This window comes from Amblyomma americanum, chromosome 6, assembly GCF_052857255.1.
Source record: "Amblyomma americanum isolate KBUSLIRL-KWMA chromosome 6, ASM5285725v1, whole genome shotgun sequence".
NCBI lineage: Eukaryota > Metazoa > Arthropoda > Arachnida > Ixodida > Ixodidae > Amblyomma > Amblyomma americanum.
Window position 1 is genome coordinate 95325755 of NC_135502.1, and position 24283 is coordinate 95350037.

At 49.5% G+C, this 24283-nt stretch overlaps 1 protein-coding gene across 1 annotated transcript; it reads right to left on the minus strand.

Annotated features, from left to right (window-relative positions):
* Positions 1-1132: 1132 nt before the first annotated feature.
* LOC144094845 (uncharacterized) lies at positions 1133-21640 on the minus strand. Its single transcript, XM_077628731.1, has 4 exons — positions 21231-21640; positions 15118-15405; positions 10509-10838; positions 1133-1613 (listed from the first exon to the last, which is right to left on the minus strand). Exons 1-4 carry the CDS (start codon positions 21561-21563, stop codon positions 1398-1400), a joined length of 1167 nt encoding a protein of 388 aa, XP_077484857.1. The 5' UTR covers positions 21564-21640; the 3' UTR covers positions 1133-1397.
* Positions 21641-24283: the final 2643 nt, after the last annotated feature.

A 24283-nucleotide genomic window follows, 5' to 3' on the forward strand; every position in this document is an offset into this window, starting at 1 on the left:
CATTACGTGCCGTGCCCAAGCCCATTTCTTTCTCTTGATTTCGACTAGGATGTCATTAACCCGTGTTTGTTCCCTCGCCCACTCTGCCCGCTTCCGGTCACTTAACGTTACACCTATCATTTTCTTTCCATGGCTCGCTGCGTTGTCCTTAACTTAAGCTGAACTCTTTTCGTTAGCCTCCACGTTTCTGCCCCGTAGGTGAGTACCGGTAAGATTAAGCTGTTGTACACTTTCCTCTTGAGGGAAATTGGTAAACTGCCACTCATGATCTGCGAGAATTTGCCATATGCGCTCCACCCCATTCTTATCATTCTAGTTATCTCCCTCTCTTGATCCGGATCAGGTGTCACTACCTGCCCTAAGTAGACGTATTCCGTCACAACTTCTAGGCTCTCGCTGCCAATCGTGAACTGTTGTTCCCTTGCTAGGCTGTTGAACATTACCTTGGTTTCCTGCATGTTAATTTTGAGACCCATCGATCTGTTCTGCCTTTCTAACTCATTGATCATGATTTGCAGTTCACCTCCTGAGTGACTAAGCAAGGCAGTGTCATCAGCAAATTGCAGATTATTTAGGTATTCTCCATTTATTCTTATTCCCAACTGTTCCCAATTCAGGCCTCGAAATACCTCTTGTAAACATGCGGTGAACAGCATTGGCGAGATCGTGTCTCCTTGCCTGACGCCCTTCCTTATTGGAATTTTATTGCTGACTTTATGGAGGACTATAGCAGCTGTGCAGTTGCTATATATATCTTCCAGTATTTTGGCATAAGGCTCTTCTACCCCCAGATTACGCAATGCCTGTATGACTGCTGAGGTATCCACTGAGTCGAATGCTTTCTCGTAATCAATGAAAACTATATATAGAGGTTGGTTACATTCTGCGCATTTCTCTATCACCTGATTGATAGTGTGAATATGATCTATTGTGGAATATCCTTTACGTACATTGTTACAGAAATAGAAATGTATTTCCAAGCGCATCAAAAATGATCTCCTATGCATAATTTTGGGGTAGTCATAAGGAAGAATAGTCGAAGTAGTTGCGACCTGTTTCAAAACTAGCATTCGAGGAAAAGATGTGCGAATACAGCACACCAAAATGAAGCACGCATGTTTCAGTCCAAGAAAGAAAAAGAATTTATTTGGCAGATAACTGCGGATACATATGGCATCAAGCCATTATCGAAAAGTAGGCGGCTTATATTTGGAACGAAAGATTGCATGGTTGGCCCAATGTTCGTTCACCGCACCTGCATCTCGATTTATATGCGAGGCAAGAACGCGACGGGAGGTCAGTATAGGAGGGGGGGACTAGATAGGCGCTTTCGTTATGGTGCTATAAGTATGCGCCGGAAAGACCGAGGCTACCGAGGAGACTCTTTCTCGTGGCCCTCATTCGAACTCCACTGACACGCAGAGCGAGTCGTTGGCGATGAAGCCGGACAGCTCCAGCGCATTCCAGCTGATCATGCGGGTGCGCATCGCCGAGTTCGGGCCTTCGGGAGACGGCTTCTTGACGCACTCGAAGCCGTCGACGTCCTGAGGCACCGACGCCTGGTACGACAGGTTCTTCTGCTTGTCCACAGGGTGCACGAGCGTCAGCGTCACCTGCGAGGGTTCCAAATACGGCGGCATGCAAAACAAAAAAGCTCTGTGACGAACGCCAATGTATCGCTTGAATGCGTTAGTATTAGTTCGTCTGTTCTGTTGCTGCTCGCTAAAGATCGCATGCAGACTTGTCTTAATTCCACTTTTTTTTACAACACAGTGTACCGCTTCTTTCGGCCTCTCTCTCTATCACACACACACACACACACACACACACACACACACACACACACACACACACACACACACACACACACACACACACACACACACACACACACACACACACACACACACACACACACACACACACACACACACACGCGCGCGCGCGCGCGCGCGCGCGCACGCACGCACGCACACAGGGAGAGAGAGAGGCTCGTTGTATCTGAGGTGGCATACTATTTATATACGACGTGGCACAATTAGGTTCTTCATAGCCGTGGTGGCACACTAAATTTCGTTATACCCAAGGCGACGCACTAAAGTTCGCTATTTCCGAGATTGAAAAACTGAGTTCCTTATATCCGACGTGGCTACTTGACCACTCGTGACGGCCGTCGCCACTTTTTCGTGAAGAGACCCTTGTAATCCTAACGCATTAATAACAGCAGGCGCACGATTCCCAATCCAGCGTTTTATGTTACTTTTACCTAGAGACGTGAGCTCAGTTCATTTACTCGGTGAAGCAGATTATTCTCTCCTTTCCGAAACAGAAACTAGCGCGAAACTACCGCGTACCTGAGGCCAAGGACGTAATGCCTCCAAGACGAAAGTCGTATAATTTCGCACTCGAAACGAGATCATAGATACTAATCTTCACCTGTGCATAGAAAACGATATTAATATCACACCAACGTAGTTCTTATGCAGTTTTGTCTAAAGTGACTGAGTGGCGCTCCGTGGTTTAAAGAGAGTGAGAATCTAAAACAGGTACCGATCGTATTAATATGGACTCTTCTTGCCCACTAGTGATGCCGCATGAACATAAGGCCGAGAAACACGATCAGAATGCCGATACTAACTAAGCTGCTCATAGATTTTACTCTATTTGCTCTGCGGCCACTGCCACTAGATCGACAAGCGTGCGCAAATCTGTACACCTAGTGAATTTCCTTCAGGCATGATTTAAACACCAGTTGAATCTGGCGTTCTGTCCCTAAATGTACAGACTATTTTCTGAAGCGCCACCATTGAGAGCAGGTGACAATAGGGTGGGGGCGAGGCCGGGGGGGGGGGGAGGGCGAGGGGGGGGGGGGGGGGGGTAGGGAGACCGCTAGCGCGAGCAGAAGGTGCAGTGGTCGTGCTGACTGCCCATGCACCCATGCTGCCGATGCTCCCTGGCTTGAGTTGAGGTGTTGAATGCTACAGGTTGGGTTAACCTTGCATATTCTGCCGCCAATTGCTCCACCGTAGCGTCACTTCTATGTTGATAATGTCCTAAATCCTGTCGCATCTACTCCGCTATGCGCACAGTCTCTTATATAGCATACATTTTTCTCCCCCACTCACCATCTATACACACAATCACTCCGCACAGTCCACATCACATTCCACTCCAGAAGTCACCATCTATGCACATACTCAGTCACAGTAGAACATAGGCCATTGTAGTGCCACAATTAATACAAACATTCACTCACAATATAACGTAGACCACCCCAGAAGACACCATATACGCACACATTCAATCACAGCAGGCCACAGTCCGTTCCTGCTGTCACCATATAGAAACAAGATCCGTGTCCTGCATAAATGTTAAAAGAAGGCGTGCAGCCTCCCTTCGGCATGTCTGGTTTCCACTCGGGTAGACAATGTCCTGAACTGTACTGTGACGGGTTCCTGTCTTCTTGAAGGAAGCGAACATCACATACCTTTCTGCGTTGTACTCTGGGCAGTACATAATATGTTCGATATCCCCGCACACACCACACAAAGAACAGAGAGGAGACGATGCTATGCCTGCCTTATGCATCCAGGCAGGTGTGCGAGCAGAGCCCGTGCGAACTCGTAGTACTAGAGTCGCCCGGGATCTTCTCAGTCCCTAGGTCACACATGGCTAGGGGACGCACTCCACAGGGTACTGAAATGATCGAGCACCGTTTTCCTGTAGAGAATTTTTCCATCCTGAGGTATTTTTTTGTAGATTCCTTGAGAGAGCTTTATGGGCGTGTTCGTCTGCCACCTCATTACCGTTTACTCCTATGTGAGAGGACACCCATTGGAAATATGAAACCTCTGCTGCGCAGATTCTGCATCAAGCGCAGAGAGGCTATAGACATGGCATTAGTAGGGAATCCGCGCTCTAACATCTGAAGGGCAGATTTTGAATCAGTTAGGATGACAACAGGTTGAGTCGGACAAGACCCTAACTTCCGTAAAGCCGCCTCAATAGCAACACTTTCAGCCGTTGTGGAAGATATGACAGCAGTAAAGCGTACGGACTACTTACGGTCCAAAGAAGGAATGTAAAAAGCCGCTGCGCTAGCTTGTTTGATCTTTTCCACAGAACCATCCGTGAAAATTTGAAGATGGTGGGCATACTGTTTCCAAAAGTTCAAGTACGAGCGAACGCGTTGCTGCCAAAGGAGAGCTGCGCTTTGTGCTCACATGGGGAATTGTGACCTTACAGTCAAGGGTCGGAAAAAACCAAGGGGGTTTCAACCGTTTCCTTTGCCTTCGGAAATTAAGGCCTAAAGAACTAAGAGTATTGAGTGCCAAATAAGCCTTCGACTCAAATCTCTTACAGAGCCGCTGGAGAAGGGATCGCCCAGCTACCGTCTCTCCTAGGCGGCCAAGATGCCTTAGTAGTCTCTGAGAAGCGACAAGGTTAAGAGGTTTCGATAGAGACTCATGAAGTACTGCTTTATTCGCAGCCGCCCGAGGAACTCCAAGGGCTCTTCTGATGCCCTTTCTGTGGACAACTTCGAGACGTCGAAGCTGTGATGCCGGGGGGGAATTAAAGGCAATTGATACATTATGCGAGCGGACCACCAGCGCTTCATGAAGTTTGACCAATGAAGAAGGATGGTTTGCCAATTGCTCACGTGCAGTTCTACGGATCACATTCAGACGCGAAGATATAGATGAAACAATCGCGTCTACAACTTTTCGCCACTGTAGACGGGAGTCAATAATGACGCCCAGGAAACGCGTGCGGTTGAATTGACGGATGCAAGATTGACCGAAGTCTACCTTCAACCGCGCTTGATGTCTTCCTACACCTGAAAACAAAACAAAGCCGGATTGTTCCACTGACAGAGACAATCCCACACCTTGAAGGTAAGCTTGTGACGAATGTAGAGCCTGTCGAGCTATCAGGGCTAATCGCTTGTGTTGGTAGCCAGTAATCCAAATACAGATGTCGTCAGTATATTTTGACATGCGCACTTGCCTGTAATTTTTTTTTTTGCAACGAATCGGGAAGGCCAGCCATTACGATGTTAAAGGGCGTAGGGGGAAAGAACACTTCCTTGAGGCACACTTCGTGATCGAACCCTTTCGGTGCTTAAGGTAATCCCTAACCGTACACTAACCGCGCGATCACTAATAAACTTGTAAATGAATCTTAACATATGGCCCTGCATGCCCATGCCTTGAAAACTGTTTAGAATTGAGCTCTGAAGCACGTTGTCGTAAGCTTTCGCAACAATAAAAATGGCTAAGGTGGAAAGGCCGAAAGCTCTCTGGTGTTCAGTGTTACTCTAGTCTAAAACGCTATCTTGGGCACTAAGACCTCGGCGGAATCTTATCATACATGTTGGCAGTGCCTTGCTGTCCTCAAGCCACCGCGATAAGTTTTCATTTACCAGCTTCTCCATCAACTTAGCAACACAGGAGGTCAATGACACAAGGTGATACGAGGCCAGGTCCGTCATGTCTTTGCTTGGCTTCAGTACTGGAACTACATGGGCCACCTTCCAATGAAGGAGGAACATCGCCAGTCTCCCAAACTCGATCGATGAAGTTGAGGAGCTCCTTCCTGGGTTCGAAGGGCAGATTATTCAGCATTTGATTGGTGATGCCGACAGGACCAGGTGCACACCGGCGGCTCAGGTAACTGAGCGCAGTCTGAAGCTCACGAAGCGTGAACGAGACGTCCATGATAGACCTGGAGGAAGCAGGTGGTATATATATATATATATATATATATATATATATATATATATATATATATATATATATATATATATATATATATATATATATATATATATTCCAGCATTAGCACGTACGAGTGCGTCTGCAAATTCCTCTGCCAAGCACGCAATAGGTTTTTCCTTCCGTATTGCAAGAGATTCAAAAGGGTTCGAAGGGCGAGATTCTCCAGCAAGGTTGACAATAACTCGGCCTATTCTCGTCATCGATGAGAACACAGTCAAACTAGCGAAGAATTAGGCCCATTGCAACCTGTAGAGCTTGTTCGTGTGCCGTCGAATGGCAGAAGTGAGCCTATTGAAGGTCGCCCTCAAGTCTCTGTCGTCCTTCTTCCGCATGAGTTGGAGCTTCGCCCTTCTCGCTGCGCAAAGGTTCCTGAGTTTTAAATCCGGGGCCGTAAAATGAGCAGGTAACTTGACCTCCGTAGTTGCTGCTAGCTTACTAGAAATCGTTTTGTCAATAACATCACCAGAAACACGTTCTAGGTACTCTCCTTATTTGTCCCAGTTGACCACATTGCTAGATTTAGGACCATGCATACGAAAGTCGGCAGCAAACACAAAAATCGGATAGTGATCACTTCCCATGCGGCCAGGAGCTGTTGACCACCTCACGCGGACGTCAAGTGAATGTAGTGTAAGGTCTATAGCTGTCGCTGAGGCTGGAGGCCGGCAGAAAGTGGGGCTTCCGTCACTTGCAACACACAGGTCCAAACTGTCAATAACGCCTACGAGTTTGCATGCGTCCACAGGAATCCGTGTTCCTGTCACCCCAGACGGCATGATGGGCGTTGAAATCACCGCAGATGATTCGAGGAGCTGGGCAGCGGTTGCAGAGCTGCTGTAGAAACAAATCCACTGCTACCTTCATCCTCGGGACACGTACACGGATGCAATAGAAAGGGTTGCAAAAGCCGAGCTGTATTCTCACAGCCGCTACCTCAATGTCATCCGTGCAAAGATCGGTAACGCTTAAAGAAACATGTGGAATTTTCCTTCTTATGTAAAGCGCGGCACTTCCTGCATTAAATGACTTTATGCTGCAGTTTTTATGGGCGACATATTCAGTCAAACATCTCCCGCTTGGCAGGCGAGCTTCTGACAGTGCCAATACTGGAATACAAGTCTCTTTCAAGAATAGTTTTAGTTCAGCTAACCAACTTAAAATCCCAGCGCAGTTCTATTTCTATATAAACGGCACTTTTCGGTGCATATGGGATCAACGAGGTTTAGCCCCATCAATATTAGATCGCAAGGAAGTTCGCTGCGAAGATAGTAATTAGGGACTCAAAAGAAAGAACCAGCTGTAGGAAGTTCTTCAGGCTGCCAGGCTCCATCGCTAGATCATATGAAGGCAGGGCCCCAGACAAAACATGAAGAAGGTCGGGCAACCTTGATTTTTGAGCTCCTTATTTTGCGCAACGCACTCACTACAACATCGACAAAAGATACCGACGGGGACACACTCTTGGCTACAGAAGCTGGTTTTTTGTCACTTGTGCATATGAGAGTCTCTCTTGTCATCGAGTCTGGCTGTGATCCGGTCGCTCAGGAACATGAACACTTTTTGCTGGAGGTCGAACAACCGACTCGCGCGTGCTGGGCCTTGGCGTCTTGCTGGACTCAGGTCTCTTGGGACATTGTTGGGCAACGCAACAACATCTGACTCCAACACTGGGAACTCGTCTAATCCTGGGACGGCCGTCTCAGTCGGTTGGGTATTGGCACCAGCAATAAAGGATATTCGATGGTTCAGAGCGCTCACACGGAAGGGGCAGCCTCCGAAACTCGCTGGATGATCACCACCGCAACTGGCGCAAGCAAAATCGGCCTTGCAGGTCATAAAGTCGTGGTCGCCTCCGCACCGCTTACAGCGTCGATCCTTTGTGCAAGCTTTGGCCACGTGCCCAAAGCGTTGGGATCTAAAACACCGTGGAGGAGCTTCAGTGAAGTCGGCAACTGCGTGTTTTTTGAATCCCAGATCAATTTTTTCGGGGCGCTCTTAGTTGGGAGCGAATGTCAACACGATATAGAGTTGGTAGGTTTCGCAGCCCATTCTTTTCCTGGAGACTCGTGCAGAACACATTGTGGTTTCAAATAGTCAAGTAGGTAGCGTTCTGAATACCACTTTGGTACACCCTTAATAACACTGGTGTTCTTCATGTAGGAATGGGGCAATCGCACGTTAACTTTGATGCCAAAAATCTGAGAGCTCTGCAGGAGCTTGTCAACCTGCTCTTCCGTCGAGACATCCAGCTGAAGAGCCCGGTGCATGGTGAACCGACTACGAATCGGAGCAGGCCCCTGCAGTGATTGAATGACCGCGAAAATTAGGATGGCATTCCTCTCTCTTAAATCAACTCCTTTCTCTGTGGGCTCAACCACTTCCGGGATCCCGACCATTCGTTGCTTGCGATGAGTCACCAACTTGAAGCCCTCGTTGTCCATGTCAGCCATACCGGCCACTGACTCGTCACTGTCCACAATCGTTGACTCATCCCCACTGAACGATGAGGTCTCTCTGGACGGGTGGTCGTCTCCACGTTCTGGACGCCCCACAGCCTGGGAAACCATGGCCGCCTCTTCTAAGCCAGCGTCCTTAGATTGGCATGGTCCCTTTAGGCTTGCTGGCGGAGCAGCCATACTCTTCCCATAGGGGCAGTACCGCCTTGAAGATGCTGCCGTCCGCAAATATCAAAAATAAAACTAGGTAAATTCGGCAAAATTAGGCAAAGAAACAGAGCTGAGGCGACAGTAGGTCGTACAACATCTTCGTCTTCCTCTTCCTCCGCTCCCCGGCTGTCGGGGAGAGCTGCCGCCACGCGCTTCCCCTAAGGACACTACCCAAATACATCTTTCCTTAACCAGTGGCCGCATACACGAGGCCAAAGAGATTCGAATACTCGGGCTCTTCATCCATAACCAAAGAAGAGTAGACACAACATTGCGCAAACTCCGCAAAGTTGGGAGACCAAGTAGGCCGTATGGTCCGTCGCGTCTCCAACAAGAGAGGGGGTTTGCGAAGCAGGGATGCCGTGCGGCTGGCCCATGCTTTCGTAATCAGCCGAGTCCTCTATTCGGTCCCTTATCTACCCTTGCGGAAACACGAAGAAGACAAAGTTGAGGTAATACTCCGGAAAATGATGAAGAGGGCACTTGACCTTCCTGTGTCCACCTCCAATGCGAGACTTCTTGCATTGGGAGTGGTGAACACTTTTCAGGAACTCAAGGAAGCCCATCTCACAAATCAATACACGAGGCTAGCCCAAACGAAGTCGGGTCGGCACTTGCTAGCCCGCCTTCACATCCAACATGATTTTCACATTCAGAAGCGGGTCGGAGTGCCCGAACTCTGGAGACGCGCCATCAGAGTTCGACCCCTCCCCACTAAGATGGACAAGGAGGATCATAGTGGTCGTCGTCAGGCTAGGGCGGAAGCCTTAGCGCACCACTATGGCAACAAACATGGTGTATTTTACGTAGATGTGGCTGGGCCTACCCACGGGGGGTGGTACATGGCCGCGGTCATACATCAAGAAATACAAGTTTATGGGCTTTCCTTTCGAGCCCCAGGCACAACACAAGCTGAAGAGGTTGCCATCGCCCTAGCTGCTTCTGATTCAAAATCCAAACACATAATAACAGACTCGCGTTCGGCATGTCGCAATTATGAGGCTGGCTGGATAACTCCACTAGCTGAACGAATACTAAGGAACTGCAGCCGGGGTACCGATCCTACACCCCGCTGCCTTGTTTGGACTCCGGGCCATCAGGGCCTAGCAGGAAACGAAGCTGCAGACGCGGCGGCCCGAGCACTCATCCACAGGGCGTTCCCATTGGCTCCTGAGCACCTGGAACCTGAAGGTAGCTACTTACTCTCCTTCAAAGCTATCACATCCTATTATAAGGATAGGCATCGCCTCTACCCGGCCCCTGCAAAGGGGCTGGGGAAAGCAAACGAACGCGTTCTACTCCGATAATTCACGAACACAATGTTGTGCCAGACAGTACTAAAACACTTCGATCCCGCGTTCACTGGCAGGTGCAAACACTGTGGGGAGGTGGCTGACACCTACCACATGGTTTGGGCTTGCCAGCGCAACTCAGCTCTCTCCCCCCACCCCAACCCTACCAGAGAGGAATGGGAAGCGGCCCTGCTTGGCTGTTCGGACCTTCAGTCCCTAAAGGCTTTGGTCAAGAGGGCTAAGCTGGCGGCTTCGACCAATGGGGTCCTGGAATAAGGACTGCACCCAATGCGGGGCTCTTTAAAGAACCTCACCTCTTTCATTAAATAAAGGCTTTTCACCACCACCACCACGCTTCGCAAAGCGTAGCGGCAGCTCTCCTCAGTTTCTCCGAATGTGAAAAAGGCTGTACTTTTTCTTTCTCCTTGTTAGTTGTATGTGCAAGCACAATGCGGTCTTCAGAAGAACTGTCATAATGCCTGGCCTGCAGAGCATCTCCCTCTCCCGTTATTTCCCAGGTGCTATCGCACATGACCTCGAATGGCATGCAAGTAAAATCTCTTTTTGAAAATATACAGCGCAGAAAACGGGGACTTTAGGGTAGAAAACACAGGACAAGCGCTGATACATATTTTCAATTATGTATCACCAACTCGCCCGCCTTGCTATCGTATTGAAGTAAAATCTCCTTCTGAATGCCTTGACTGCTGTCTAACATTACACCCTCGCTCTGAAAATCCCGCGAACGACTTCCTAAGTACCAGCACACTCACCTGACGGCTGAAGGGCCACGTGACGAAGCTGTCCCAGCCCCCGGAGCAGAACACCACTCCAAGGGCGAGGGAGATGTGCCCGTCATTCATTTCGAATTTGCTTTCCAGCATGGTGGAGTACCCCGCCAGGTTGAACGCAGGGGTGAGCTCGCGCGCAGTCATGCCGGTGCACAGCGAAGACTTCCGCTTGTATATCTGTCCGAGGCACACATAGATCCTGTCCACAGTGCCGCTGCCTCCTGGTGACCCGCTGCGCCCCTCGGGGTTTACCGCCGAAGGCAGGTGCACTTTGGCCAGCTGGCTTGTGGCAATGCTCTCGTGCAGTACGACCTGCGGGAGCACGCCGTCTCATGTAAGAAGCGCTCACCGCGACCTGAAAGCATGTCACGCCTTCGCAATGAGCCTATGCCCTTCTCGGTCAGCTGACCACCTAACATAACGGAACGGCAGACTATGAGGGACGCCATAATAGAGCGCGCCGGATAATTTCGACCACCTGGTGTTCTTTAGCGCGCACTGACATCGCACAGTACACGGGCCTGAGCTAAATGAATGGGACGGACGTAGAGAATGCACATAGGTCTACGTTGCTCCTATGCTTCTCAGCGTGGTCCATGATAGCGATCTGAGCCAGTTGACGAAAGTGCATGTTTGTTAGGCTTACAGTGAAAAAGGACGCAGGGCACACAAGCAAATCACTCGGGCTTGGGTGTGATTCTCCTTTTGTGTCCCGCGTCTTTTTGGCTCTCTAAGCTTTCAAAAATTACAGTTCAAACTCTATTGGAAAACAAATTAAGAACATCATCTCGTGGGCATTGTAGTGCTTGACCGGCACTACATTTGCTAATCCGCCATCAAAATCAATAAAGTTTTAAAAAAGGAACCAAAAGCATTGTTGTTACAGTACTGTTGTTTCTGCTTCTTTTTTTTTCATCAGTATAGCAATTTACAACATCGCGTGAGCTACATTCGCCACGTGAAGCTGCAATATCCTTCCAGTTAATATATCAAAACACGCATCCTTCAACGAACTGCATGCCACCGCGGAATAACAGCAAAGGATTGCGATAAGGCCGATATCCGTCAACAGGAGGCTGTACTAATAATCTAAATGGGTACACAGTCCAACTGGCTACGGCAGGATCAGTGCTTTAGGGCGGTGCGTGAAGTAAACGTGCCGTTTACCGGACGTCGTTGTCTTACTTTTTTCCCGCCTTCATTATTCCCATCGCCAGCTGAGTTGATAAGACGCGTGTTATAACGATGGTTTAAGCCCTTTTCTTAGTCATTACCGTTCCGATTGAAGCGGGCCGTACGCGTTTGCTGTTTGTTTGTTTACGATCCTCAGAAGTTCCAGCAATTGAATATAGCGTGACGTAGCCCCTAAAAAAACCGCTATGAAATTTGTACAATTATAGTGTGACGAAACACAACAGAAGAAGCAATAATATACGTTATTTTTTTTTTCTATTCCGAATCAGCCGCCGTGACGGCTGAGTGGTTATGGCGCTCGGCTTCTGACGCTAGTTCGATCCTGGCCGCGGTGGTCGAATTTCGGTGAAGGCGAAATTCTAGAGGCTCGTATTCTGATCGACGTTAAAGAACCCCAGCTGGTGAAAATTCACGGAACCCTTGACTACGGCGTCCCTCTAGCAAACCAAACCACCTATTCCAAGTCATGTACGAGCAAACAGATAAAGTCTTAAAGACCACGCATTAAGGAAACACGTATAAAAAATTAGAAATTTATTTGTTAACGACACGATAAGAAGTCTACTGGAGCAAAGAGATCCTTTTACGCAGAGTTATAATGCAGGTAAGTCATTACTATGTCACAGAGCAATCAGTTAGCTTTTGAAAGTTTCTGGATAGTGTATGCTAACTTTGTTCTGTAAAAGGCCACTCTTGAGGAACTTGTTGATTTGGAAATCGCGGCTTTTGTGTTTTGAAATGGTGATGATTAAATGTGCGGTCAAATTGTTTCGAAGAATTACCCGCCGCGGTGGCTCAGTGGTTAGGGCGCTCGACTACTGATCCGGAGTTCCCGGGTTCGAACCCGACCCGACCGCGGTGGACACATTTCTTATTGTGTAAATAGTTTGTACATATTACTTCTCCCCCTATCCTCTCTTCCTGTCCCCTCGCCTCTTTCATTTCATTTCTCCATTCTGCCTGCTATCCTTTATTTCCGCTGCCCCAGCTCAGGTGCTTCATTATCGATGGAAGATGCCGGGGCTAGCTAATATCTTTTCCATCCTTTTTACTATTATTTTTAATAAACCCCTACCACCACCAACCCGACCGCGGCGGCTGCGTTTGTATGAAGGAAAAACGCTAAGGCGCCCGTGTGCTGTGCGATGTCAGTGCACGTTAAAGACCCCCAGGTGGTCGAAATTATACCGGAGACCTCCACTACGGAACCTCTTCTTCCTTTCTTCTTTCACTCCCTCCTTTATCCCTTCCCTTACGGCGCGGTTCAGGTGTCCAACGATATATGAGACAGATACTGCGCCATTTCCTTTCCCCCCCCCCAAAAAAAACAATTATCAATAATTATTATTGTTTCGAAGAAGAATGCTGCCAGACAAAGCTGCTCTGCAAGGACGCTCAGGCTGGTTTCATTAGCCCGCTTCCATTTTAAAATACCATACGGAGGAGTGGCGCTGAAGGTGCTCGTCTTCTGAGCGCGAGGGCACGGGACCACTGCGGCCGTGGAATATCCATGATTACAGCGCGACGAACGGAACATAGAAGAAGGAAACACTCAGGGACACAACACAGTGCTTCGTTGTGCCCCTGAGTGTTTCCTTGTTCTATGTCCCGTTTGTCGCGCTGTGGTCATAGAATATCGTCACCAACTCGCCCAACTAATTACCTCTCGCGAGGTGTAATGGAAAAAAACAGCCGTGTGCTGTGCGACTCTCAGTGGAAGTTACATTACCGCAGGAGGTAAAAATTAATTCAACACCCTCCACTGCGGCGCTTTTTCTATCTTCATTCTTCGACTCCCTCCCGCGTCTCTTCTATCACTGCGCTGTTGAGGAGTCCACCGAGAGTGAGACAGTTACTGCGCCTTTCCTCCCAACTGATTATCGTAAGACATGAGATCCGCGCGACGTGTAGGTCACCGAGACCAGCGCATGCGCCTCACTGGTCGTAGCCGAACCGAACTGTTTCCATGTGCCAGCAATAGAGACCTTTAGCATAGCGGACACGTGCTAGAGTAGACATACCAGTTGTTTCAGGAAAGACAAGTAATTTTCAAAAATATGCTTTTTGGGATAAAAATACGGCTTTTGTGGCATAGTGTGACGAGTGTTGGCGAACACCAGAAAACCGGTGAATCATTTTAAGTAGTGAACAGGTTAACTATTTTTTTTATAATGAAGTTATTAACTATCGGAGCTAGGCGCCTATAGTCGCGGATTTGTAGCTGGCCGCTAGTGATAGCCATATCAGTTTTTAGAATTTCTAGAATACGGATATCCTCGGCTCTGTAGCTCGAAAACATCAGGCTGTATCGTGCCAAAATACATTCGCTTTCGAAAAACGTGCAGGAAAAGCAACCTTTCCGGTGCATATAACTTGTCACAAAAGCCAAATTTTGGCGCGCCACAGCGCCAACTGTAATCGCGTTTTCTAAATTCTAAAAAGTGGTATAGCTATTATTAACGAGGTGCTAGAAATCTCTAATTGCAATTAGGTGCCTAACTCTAATAATTAAACAGTTAGTTATTAAAATTTTCTGGTGTCCGCCAACGCCGGTAATACTATGCTGGAATAGCCGTATTTTTTTTTTACCTGAAAAGCGTATTTTTGAAAATTACTCAAAATCTTCCCTGAAACACATGGTATATTGGTTTACCTGTAAATGTCTCCTCCGTATACCTCCTATACCATAACCTGCAGAGCAGCAGGCGTCCGGTGATCCGGTATACCACTACGCTGGCATGTCTACGCTGTGACAAAAGTTTATAATGCTGAGATGAGTGGAAAGCCCTCAGAAGCAACTAAACGTGAATCAGAGATGCGCCACAGAATCGAGTCGTAAATTTTATAGCGCACGCTTTACTAACCGCGAACTTGCGATTTCGCCGTGGCGGTGCTCCGAGGAGGCACATGACGTCACAACCCGCGCCTCGCCGCGGAGTCGAACCGCTCTGGCCGGGCCGGCGGCGGTTGGCGCATTCGGCGCGAAATAGAGACGTGCTCCAAGTCGGCGGTAAAGCGCAGTTAGAGAATAGAGGTCTCGCTTTGGCCGCCGTTACATCGCCGTGCAGCTCGCGCGTGCACGCTATGCCGGAGTATAAACGCGCCTTAACAAAGCAAACGCTCAACCGCTAACCAAAGTATTCGGTGGCGGCATCTATGTGAACCACTGAAACCCGTCGCACACTTACTGAAAAAACTTGTGCTGAGGCTCGGAATCGAACCAGGCCCTTTGGCGTTCGAGGCGGAGACGCTGCCACTCAGCCACGACGGCTCATGCTTTACCCGTGAATAAAAGCGCATCTAGTGAATGCACTCTTCCGATGCAGAAGTCTCCGCGCTTTCGCTATGTATATCCTGGCCTGACAGAGCTAGGCCACCCGCAATTTTTGTTACTTACTTGAAGACTCTTCATGTGCATGGTGAAACTGTCGAGGCATTCAACGAGGCCGTTGACCTTATCCTGAACAACTGACTTTTTGCGCGTTATTCCGACCATCCCGTCTTCCACGTTCTGCTTGATCCTCCGCAGGTCTTCCAGCACCGATCCGCTCTCATTCGGCGTGGTCACAATGGTGCCGTCGACGCACGAGCTCAGGCAGTGCTCCAGGATCTTCGATTGTGACACGCTCATCCCGCATTTTGGGCAGAACACCTCGTGGTACTTGCAGTCCTTCTCAATGTGCTCCTGCGTTACACGGTCATCATGCAGTCAATTGCCGCGCGAGTGTTGTGTTAATAAAGAGAAGGAAGTAAGCTAGGGAGATTGACCAGACACACCCCCAGTTTGCTGCACCGCACGTAAGAAGGGGTATGAATGGAGAGAAAAGACAAATGCCAGAATATCTATATCATCTTGTAAATAAAGTCAGGCAGTGGGTTAACTGGTTTGTCCCTATGGACAAACCAGAAACACTACACCAGAGTGGGTGGCCAAATCCTCTTCTGGTTAGAGAGTGCGTCGTCGGTTCTGGCTGCACCCCAGGCCTGGCTATGCAATTCCACTGACATGGTACCATCAAACAAACACACACAAAAAAAATCGAAATCCCATGTGGACCGATTATAGAGCAAGAAGTTAGGTGTTGTAGGAGTCCCTTATATTCGCGGAGGCTACGAATTCAGAAAGAGCCGGAAGTAGGAATTTAATATGCATAGCTGCAAGTGGACGGTCTGTCTCATAAGCTCATAAAATTGCGAGACATATAAGCGGCCAAGTTTTTGGAGCGAGAAATCGTCCTGACGATCTCTCCAACACGGCTGGTTCTTATGAATCCACAGCACTCGAAGAATCTGTATCGAATACATAGTGCCGTTTCAACGGCGAATTGCTTTCGGCTGCAAGGTAAACCTAATATTTGGAAAAATGGCCAGGTGCCCTATTCAACGGCATTGAGAGCAGGCAAAAAAATTATCTGTGGAATAACTACTGCTGGAGCTGGTTAGAAAGCGAAGGCTGTGGTGTACAGCGCGCCCACCCTGCCACCCTGGCAGGTGCTGGTTCATCGCCAGAGGTTGGTCACCCAATGAACACGGCGGCCTATTCTACCACCCTCTGCCGACGAATAGAAAGGTCAGAGGTCAAGATCAAAGATCAAGTGGTGCATCGCCATGGTGGACCACGTACGGTAAGGCCTATAACCACACTTGACCTCTGGCTCACTTGATTGTCAACCGGCAACGCATGGCGAAATCGGCTTTACATAGCGTAGCGAAGCTTTCGCTTAAAAAAATAATAAACAGCGCCAATGTGAGACGTCTGTGCGAAGTATTTTGGCGCCTAAATGCGTTTTAGGCAAGGTGTATTCACACATACAAGGGCCGCTTAGCCAGGCTCATCCTGGAACCATAAAACTCAAGGAAACCGAGTTCTTTTGCTGGGTGTTCCATTCGCAAATTAGCCTCTTCAAACCCAAGTCCAGTATATAGAATTTTCCTTCCTCACTTTGCCCATGGTTGCAGTGCTTTTTTTATGTATTTGTGCGCTTTGTAGTTCTGCATTAGTTATTTTTCTCTTTTCTCAACTATATGCTTATTTTGTCCTGGTGTTCCTTTTTGCTTCATTCCCTCTCTTTTCCGATTGTCATCTGTCGATCCTTTTATCCCCTTTGCAGCAGTTTTTTTTAAAGGCCCACAGCCATGATCCAACACCTCCACCCCCCCCCCCCATTTCTTTTCTACCTGGGGACAGATTTCTACCCCTCTTCCCTCCCTCTTGTCAAACCGCTCCGTTTTCGCCGCCACTCACACGCGCCGATTCATGTTTTGCGTCTACTTTAAGGCGCATTGCTCGCCTCTCGTGTCGTCAGGTGTGGTTTTAATTTTCCAACGCGTCTGTTTCTCGAATAGGACAAGCTCTCGGGCTAGTTGGTGCTGATCCATTGTGGTTGACAGCGCTTAGGCACACGCAGGAGGCGATGCAGAGGCGACTGTCAACGTGTCTAAGCGCTGTCAACAACAATTAATCTGTTTCTCGTTTAGATTTCCTTGGCTTGAAAGTATGCCCTACAAATGTACCTTAAGAGTAGACGGCGTGCTGCAGTCGGTGGGGTCAGCACGTCAACGTACAGGATTTTTTCTGGTAGGCCAGCTGGGAGAAGGACTGTGCATTCTACGTCTGTTTTGTTGTCGAGAGCAACGCAGGTTGAGAAAACATTTCTAACACGTTCCCATCAAGGTAAGCAAAAGAGCAGGCATGCGAAATCGGGAACCGCGACCTCGTGCAGCATCGTACATAGAAGCAACGCGACGGCGGCGGGGAAGCCGACCGCGCGACTGCCTGCAGCGCCCCCGCCGCATGCATTACGAGCGCGGACACCCCTCTCCACAGGGAGGAGCGCGGAGACCACCATGGCTAATACCACGGAGGAAGGATACCCTAGGATAACCCGGGTGTCAGAGGCCGCGGTCAGCTGCGTCTCGCTCTCTCCTCTCCGACCTCCCTCTCTCCGTATAATACCCTCGACGGTTGACTATGGTTGCATCAGCCGCTCCGCCAGGAGGGTGACTCAGCAGAGGCGGTTAAACGGGTAGAGATACTAAGCGAAGGTTATCTGACTGGTGGCTAAAATCAAGACCAGAGCGAAATGTTACGAGTCACGGCTAGGTGGCGTAAGCCATCTCCCGATTTAAAAAGGTACAGCCTCATCTATCCATCCATCCATACGTCCGTCGTCGGCAATGGCCCGGTGAAGCTTCGACAAGTCTGGGCGAGTTGTAGCGCGGCGCTGGGCAGCGAGGCTTGCTCGCCCTCGATCGATGAGCTCGGTGCCTGGCTCCAACATGATGCCAATGGGAAAGCGTTGCGTTCGAAAAGCTCTGGAACAACAATACTTGCTATCACGCGACGCTCACCTTTTAATGTCCCTTTAATGGGAAGGGATGACGTAGTGCTGACACTACGGCCCTACAACATGAATATCAGGAATTGGCGATACCGGTGCGCGCTAGGCGTTAGCTCAGTGAACCCGAAGGAATTTAGCACGCTAGGAATAATAGCTTTGGAACAATAATAACCACTCCGATACAAAGGTTTGCTCAACAAAACACTTCACGGTGCTAGTTGGTTATGAATCGCTTTTTTTTAAGTAATCGAGCGCAACATTTCAACACGCGACACAGGAAGAGCTTCTCAGAACTTGAAGGAAGTTGTCCTGGTCTGAAAATGCGCTGGATTACTTTTAAAGCGAAAGCTTTACTACTCCCCTCAGTAGCTTCTTCGCCATGCGCGCGCGTTTGAGCTTGAACCGAGGAGAAACGACGTGACAGCTATCACGTCACTCAGCCGCCGCCGTCGCCGCCGAAACCGCAACGCGGGAGCATGGGCGCCGCTATATTTGGTCACGTGACCATTCCGACATCGCCGCATTCCGGCCTTCCCGCTTCGACGGCTGCCGGCGCGCTGGTGCCCGGCTGTTAGACGCTTCTCCAGCTCTCGCTGTGGATAACGAGATTTGACGCAGGCAAAGTTCTGAAGACCTTTAGGTACGTTGTTAAGTGGAAGCCCACAGGGCCGATGGGACCCCCCCCCCCCCTCCCCCGCACCTGTTACCAGGAGCGGTCATGCCCGGGGGGAAATCGAGGAATGTACGTCGAAGCGTGACGCCCGTGCTTAGGGTGAGCAACTTACGTTGACGATTTTTTAATTATATTAACTAAACAATCGAACTTGACTTACTCGCAAACTGTGCAGGATATTTATCGGATTTTAAACAGCATGCTAAGGGTTTGGATTTTACATATGAACTAGCGTAAGAAAACAGATTACAGTTTTTAGATATTGACATAATCATTACTGACGAAGGTGTTTGCTGGATGTATCATCCTCGTGCCCGCAAAAAATTGTTGCCGTACGATTCGACGCACTCGAAAACAGTGAAACGTGTCATTGCCATCATGTGCCTTGAATCAGCTCTAAAGAAATCATGCTGTCATAATGTACAGGAAAGCTTTGACGCACAGATACAAAAGCTTAAACAGGCAGGCTTTCCTTCCCTGGTGATTAGCTCTGCGACGGAAGCATTGCTGCAAAGGGTAAAAAAAAGAGAAAAAGAGAGCGAGGATGGTGAAGTATCTGAAAAGAAAATCAAACCGGATTGAGTGGGTCCCACGGGATCTGCTGACCTGTCAAAGCCAGGCAGATTTAGCGACCCACCTTGCGAATACTAACTCATCGCCGCCTCGGCTCCTTCATTTGGACAATTTTACCCTCCTTTCATCAAGAAAGGAACTCTTCCGTCGCCTCACACGTGCTCTCATCCCTCCGTGTGCGGCAACCCTCCCCCGCGGTCTTACCCGTGCAGAAAAGGTTGCGCTTCGGAGGATACGGGTCGTGGTTGCCCTCACACCAGCCATAACTCGGAAGTGGCCTGAGTACCGAGAATTGTTTCCTCGGCCAGTGTGTCCGATATGTAAGCACCAGGACATTGAGGCCGACATTCATCACTTACTGTGGGACTGCCCGGCTCTCAAGCCTACAAGGATCCGGCACCTAATGGTAGCAGGTCTTTCACCAAGCAACCCTGCTTCATACATTGCCTGGACGCAGGGACCGTACCATCGTTCTCTAATGCACTTCATCAAATCAGCTAACCTTTTTTCCATTCATTTAATGTCTACTACATCATTCATCACACCTTCACCCATCATTGATGCCCTGGGGCAATAAATTTCGCTTTAAAAAAAATTAAACCGGTGGTGATTCCATACTCCCACAAAGTGGCTCATAATCTTGAGCATGTTGCCGTGAAATACAAAGTCCCGGTGGTCTTCTCTGCACCCAGAAAACTTGCATCGCTGTGTCGGAAGATTGGAAATGATAATGCAAGTCTGCAGAATGTGAAACTAAGCATGCAAACCCTTTTCTGAAATGTGCTGTGGAGGTAGTTTATAGCATCCCGCTGACTTGTGGAAAGGGGTACATCGGCCAGACAGGCCGATGTATTAATGAAAGCCTAACGGAGCATAAACGCTCGCTAAGAACTGATACCGGATCACATTTACAGCATCACTGCAAGGACTGCGGCAAAGAAGAGCAAAAAATTTGTGAAGCGAAGCTCCAAAAAACTCAGATATTATGTAGGAGTAAAGATAATACTGCCCGTGAACTGCTAGAAGCCCACCGGATTAGAAATAGCGGGAGTTCCTGTATCAGCACCCCATAGCTGGTCTTTCAAAAGAATGAAAGTATATTTTTAGATAAATTTAGAAAGATTTGAATCACTTTTGTTCCCCCCTCTGTACTATCCTTCCCCTCGAACTAGTCATTTACCTGTTGTTTGTTATATTGTTTTTCTCCCCTTTCATCCACGCCTTCCTCTTGGCTATAAATAAGCCGTTCTTGAATTCAAAAAACAGTTGCAAGTATCCTGTGTGCTGTGTTTTTCTGCGCTTCATCTACTCAAGCAATGTTTAAGAGTCACTTGACGCTCATACACAAGCTGTGCAGCAGCGTTTCGCACTGCGCGCCGATGCTGCTAACGACGGCTCCGAAGGCCAGAAGTAGCGGCCATCCTAGTGGCGCCACCTGTCGTGGACAGAGCAGACTGCTCTCTATAAATGGTCTATATGCCGTCAGCGTTCATTGTGTTGATTGGCGTTGGCGTTGACAACGTTCCAGACTCCAATAATTTTTGGAAAGTAAGGGTGCATAACTGGCTCCCTGGGTCAGAGGACGCCGCAATGCCACTTTGAGATACGTGGTGGTGGTGAGAGAGAGAGAGAGATGTGGGCCTCATGCCTTAGCACCGACAGCGTTGTGGCCGACACTGCAGCAATAGGCACAACGTTCATTGGGTAACCAACCGTTGTAGTTAAACCGAAGGTAATTTTTCAAAAGCAACCGATACAAAGCGGATGCGACTAATTATATACGTAACAATTTACGCAGCATATCCTAAGCATTGAGAAGTTTTTGTTGCTGTTAGTACACATACCATGTAATAAACTGCGCGCCCGCAATCTCTCCACTTTGCGCTCTAGCGGTTCGGTGGCATAAGACCGGGGATGGTATACCTTGAAGTCGACGAGTTTCCCCATGAAGGTGCAGCCGCGCTGCGCGTTGAGGCACAGCACCCGGCGGTCGTCCAGCTGGTCCCCCTTGAGCTCCAGCGTCTGCACCTCGTCCTCGCTCACCTTGCGTTTGTCCACGGGGCAGGACAGGTTGGTGTCCAGGACCAGCCTGTAGCACGTCTGGCAGAGGATGTGCGAGCAGGGAAGCAGCATGGTCATGCGCGCCACCACGCCGCACAGGCCGCAGATGCGGATGTCCGGCAGGTGCTCGACGAACTGCAGTGGCCGCCAGTCGACGATGCTGCCGAAGCCGGACAGGTAGCGAGCAGTTGCCATGTCTCCGCGCGACTTTCAGAACGTGTGGATGGTAGTCACTGAAAGTGGCAGGTGAGCAATTGGAGTCGGTTCTTCGGGCCCGCCACGCGCGTTCTGGTTGTGAGCGCGCGGAGGTAGTCGAGTCGAAGTTGCGGAGAGAGGGCTGTTTCTGCCTCCTCGTTCTCATTCGCTCTCACGAGAGACTGCAGTGGAGAGGAGGAAACATTCGTGCTAGCACAGGGCTAGCAAGCGCTCTTTTTTTTCTTTTTACTGCGCGATGCCTTGCCTGCGCGGGCGGCGAGGGTGTCTCGGATCCGAAAACCGAAGCTCTCGGCGGAGGCGCGCATCCCGCGCAGCGGCGTCCAGTTACAATGGCACGGCTTCAGGGAGAGGGTAACCCTTCTGTCTGTGTGCGAGTGAGAAACTGAGAAGGAAAAAATTGGCAGTGGCTTATCTCGGTTATGCCAGGATATACGTAGCGAGAGGTACGTTTCCCTGGCTGAACTTGTTGTGGCCACTGTATGTTTAGCAATGAGAGACATTGCGCTCCATCTCGGCGGCTATGCGCCGTCTATTACGCTCGGCAGTTTGGCATCCCCGTTTGGCAAACCGATCCTCTCTCCGTTCGGGCGTCTCCGCTGTTCTCTTCACCAACTCCAAGGGTCATTCCTGGGCGTACGAGCCCAGCGTTGGCGCTCTTGGCGTACGCCGGAACGGGCGTCGAAAAGGGGCATGCATTTCCATGTTCCTGGTGCTGGCTCGCTTCTCCTCGCAAGCCTACCGAAAGAACTACCCGTGATCCTCCGATTGTTGTAAACCGAACACCGCTTCCGACGCGTACGCGAGCGCCTGTGCGCTGGCGCCGATGTCTAGCACGGTCAGATATCGGCGCCTCGGCGAGGTTTGCTGGCGTCTCCTGCAGTGCGCATGCGCAGACCGGTTCTGGTCTGCGCGCCGACGCTGAGCGCGTACGCCCAAAAGGACCCTTGGAGTTGGCACTTTACGCTCATTCTCTCCTTGTTGAGTTGCCAAGTGACAGGCGAAAACTCAGCATCGGAAGAGCTAATATTCTCTTGACAAGCGTCAGGCCGTGAAGTCGTAAAGATGCGGCGGCGCTGGCGTCAGCAGTGACTTTCGTTGTGGAGGCAAAAAGCGGGACTTTCCGCATTTGGTGCGCCATGCTTGCCTGTCTTTGGGCACAATTTACGGCATGCCGAAAATTGTGGTGCGGTTGGTTGAGCCGCAATGCAGAAGAAAGGAAGCGGCATAAGTTTGCACAAGTTTATTGCAGTCAGGTAGGCGCAAAAGCGACGGGCAGGCGCCGAGGAGCTGGGCAAGTTCGGCGACGGATCGGCTTCGCGGCGAACTATTACCGCCGAGCTCGTGGGTTATTACGCCGAGCTCGTTTCGCCCCTTGGATTATTATATTGCATTTCTGCGTTCGAATCTAATAAGTTGGTTCGTGTCGCTTTGTTGCTGTTGTCGCGTGGTCAACAGTGCAAAAATGAAGTAACGCCTGCAACTCATTCTAATACTGTCGTGCTCTCAGCATAAGTTTAGGCGCTATATTCTGTGTGCTTCGGATCTTGAGTTGAACGCAGAAGGCCATTTTCGGATGCTTATCACCTGGACAACATCCCGAGCATCACATCGCGCAAAAATAAAGAGACAAAAAGCTGCCGCCAGTCGCCTTCAGCGTTCACACCGTGCCTCGCTTGAAGAAATGCCGGACTCGGGCAGTAGCATGCACGACGGTATTTTCTCTATTTTCATTTCCGCGAATTTCAATAAGCGTGTCGTTTCAACACCGGTCCAACGACGCTAGGATACCGACAAAGTCGTGCTGTTATTTCCCAAATTATTTGAATTTTCACATCCTAGGTCGATCAGAACCTGGTGAACACAGCAAGTTCCGCGCCAAAGGCCGCTCCGATCAAGCAGAATACACACAAATGAATAAATTCTAAAATAGGCAAAATTTTATAGCTTGGCAGAGTGAGCGCAAATATCGTTTGGAGCTCGAGGAAAACCTCTGTGCATGCACCCGTGGAGCTCTCGGATCGCATTTGCCTTATTCAAAGCAGCTATAGTGTTCATTAATTTCCAAGGTCTCCAGTGAAGCGGCTCGGTGAAAATAGGAAGCACATTACAAGGTTCGTCGTGTGAGAAAGCTGATTCGCGTCGTGCATTCCGTCGTCCTATCTTGCACTAGCACTCGGATATGCTTTATCGGCCCATAAATTGGGAACTGTGGACGATTAGTTCCTTCCTCCACATACCACGCGCTTTCACCCGCCCTAGCACTGCGCTGTTACTTGTCGCCACTAGAAGCGGAGAAGCACCCACCAGATGCAGCACTCCGCCGTCTGGCGAACAGGTTGAAAAAGTGCAGAACTACTCTCCGAGCATCAAGAAAACTTTTTGCAGCCACAAGCGACGCGCACTCTTTCAAATATTCGCATACACCAGTTGGTTTCGAAGGCAGGGTCGCTTGGCGCTGTGTAGGCCTGCTGCGTTTTGCCTACACCCCGCATCGCTGCCGACCGCAGCGCCACCTTTGTTTACAAACCCTTTTCTGTGCTGAGTCTTCCCTAGATGAGGCACTGCTTGAGGCGGAGGTTGCGGTAAGGGGGTAGAGGGGAGCCGCGCGCTGACATAGCCCGATGGTTCTTTTTTTTTCTTATTGAAAAGGAGAGCCAAAAGCCAGCCCGGACATTCATGCTCTGTTCAAATGGCCCTGC

Bases quoted from the DNA above. Each gene is read 5' to 3' on its own strand.
- LOC144094845 (XM_077628731.1), bottom strand. From the start codon at position 21,563: ATGGCAACTGCTCGCTACCTGTCCGGCTTCGGCAGCATCGTCGACTGG. The intron at 15,406-21,230 runs GTATACCATCCC...CGTGTAACGCAG, and splicing joins GGAAACTCGTCGACTTCAAG to GAGCACATTGAGAAGGACTG. The intron at 1,614-10,508 runs GTGAGTGTGCTG...GAACCCTCGCAG, and splicing joins CGTGGCCCTTCAGCCGTCAG to GTGACGCTGACGCTCGTGCA.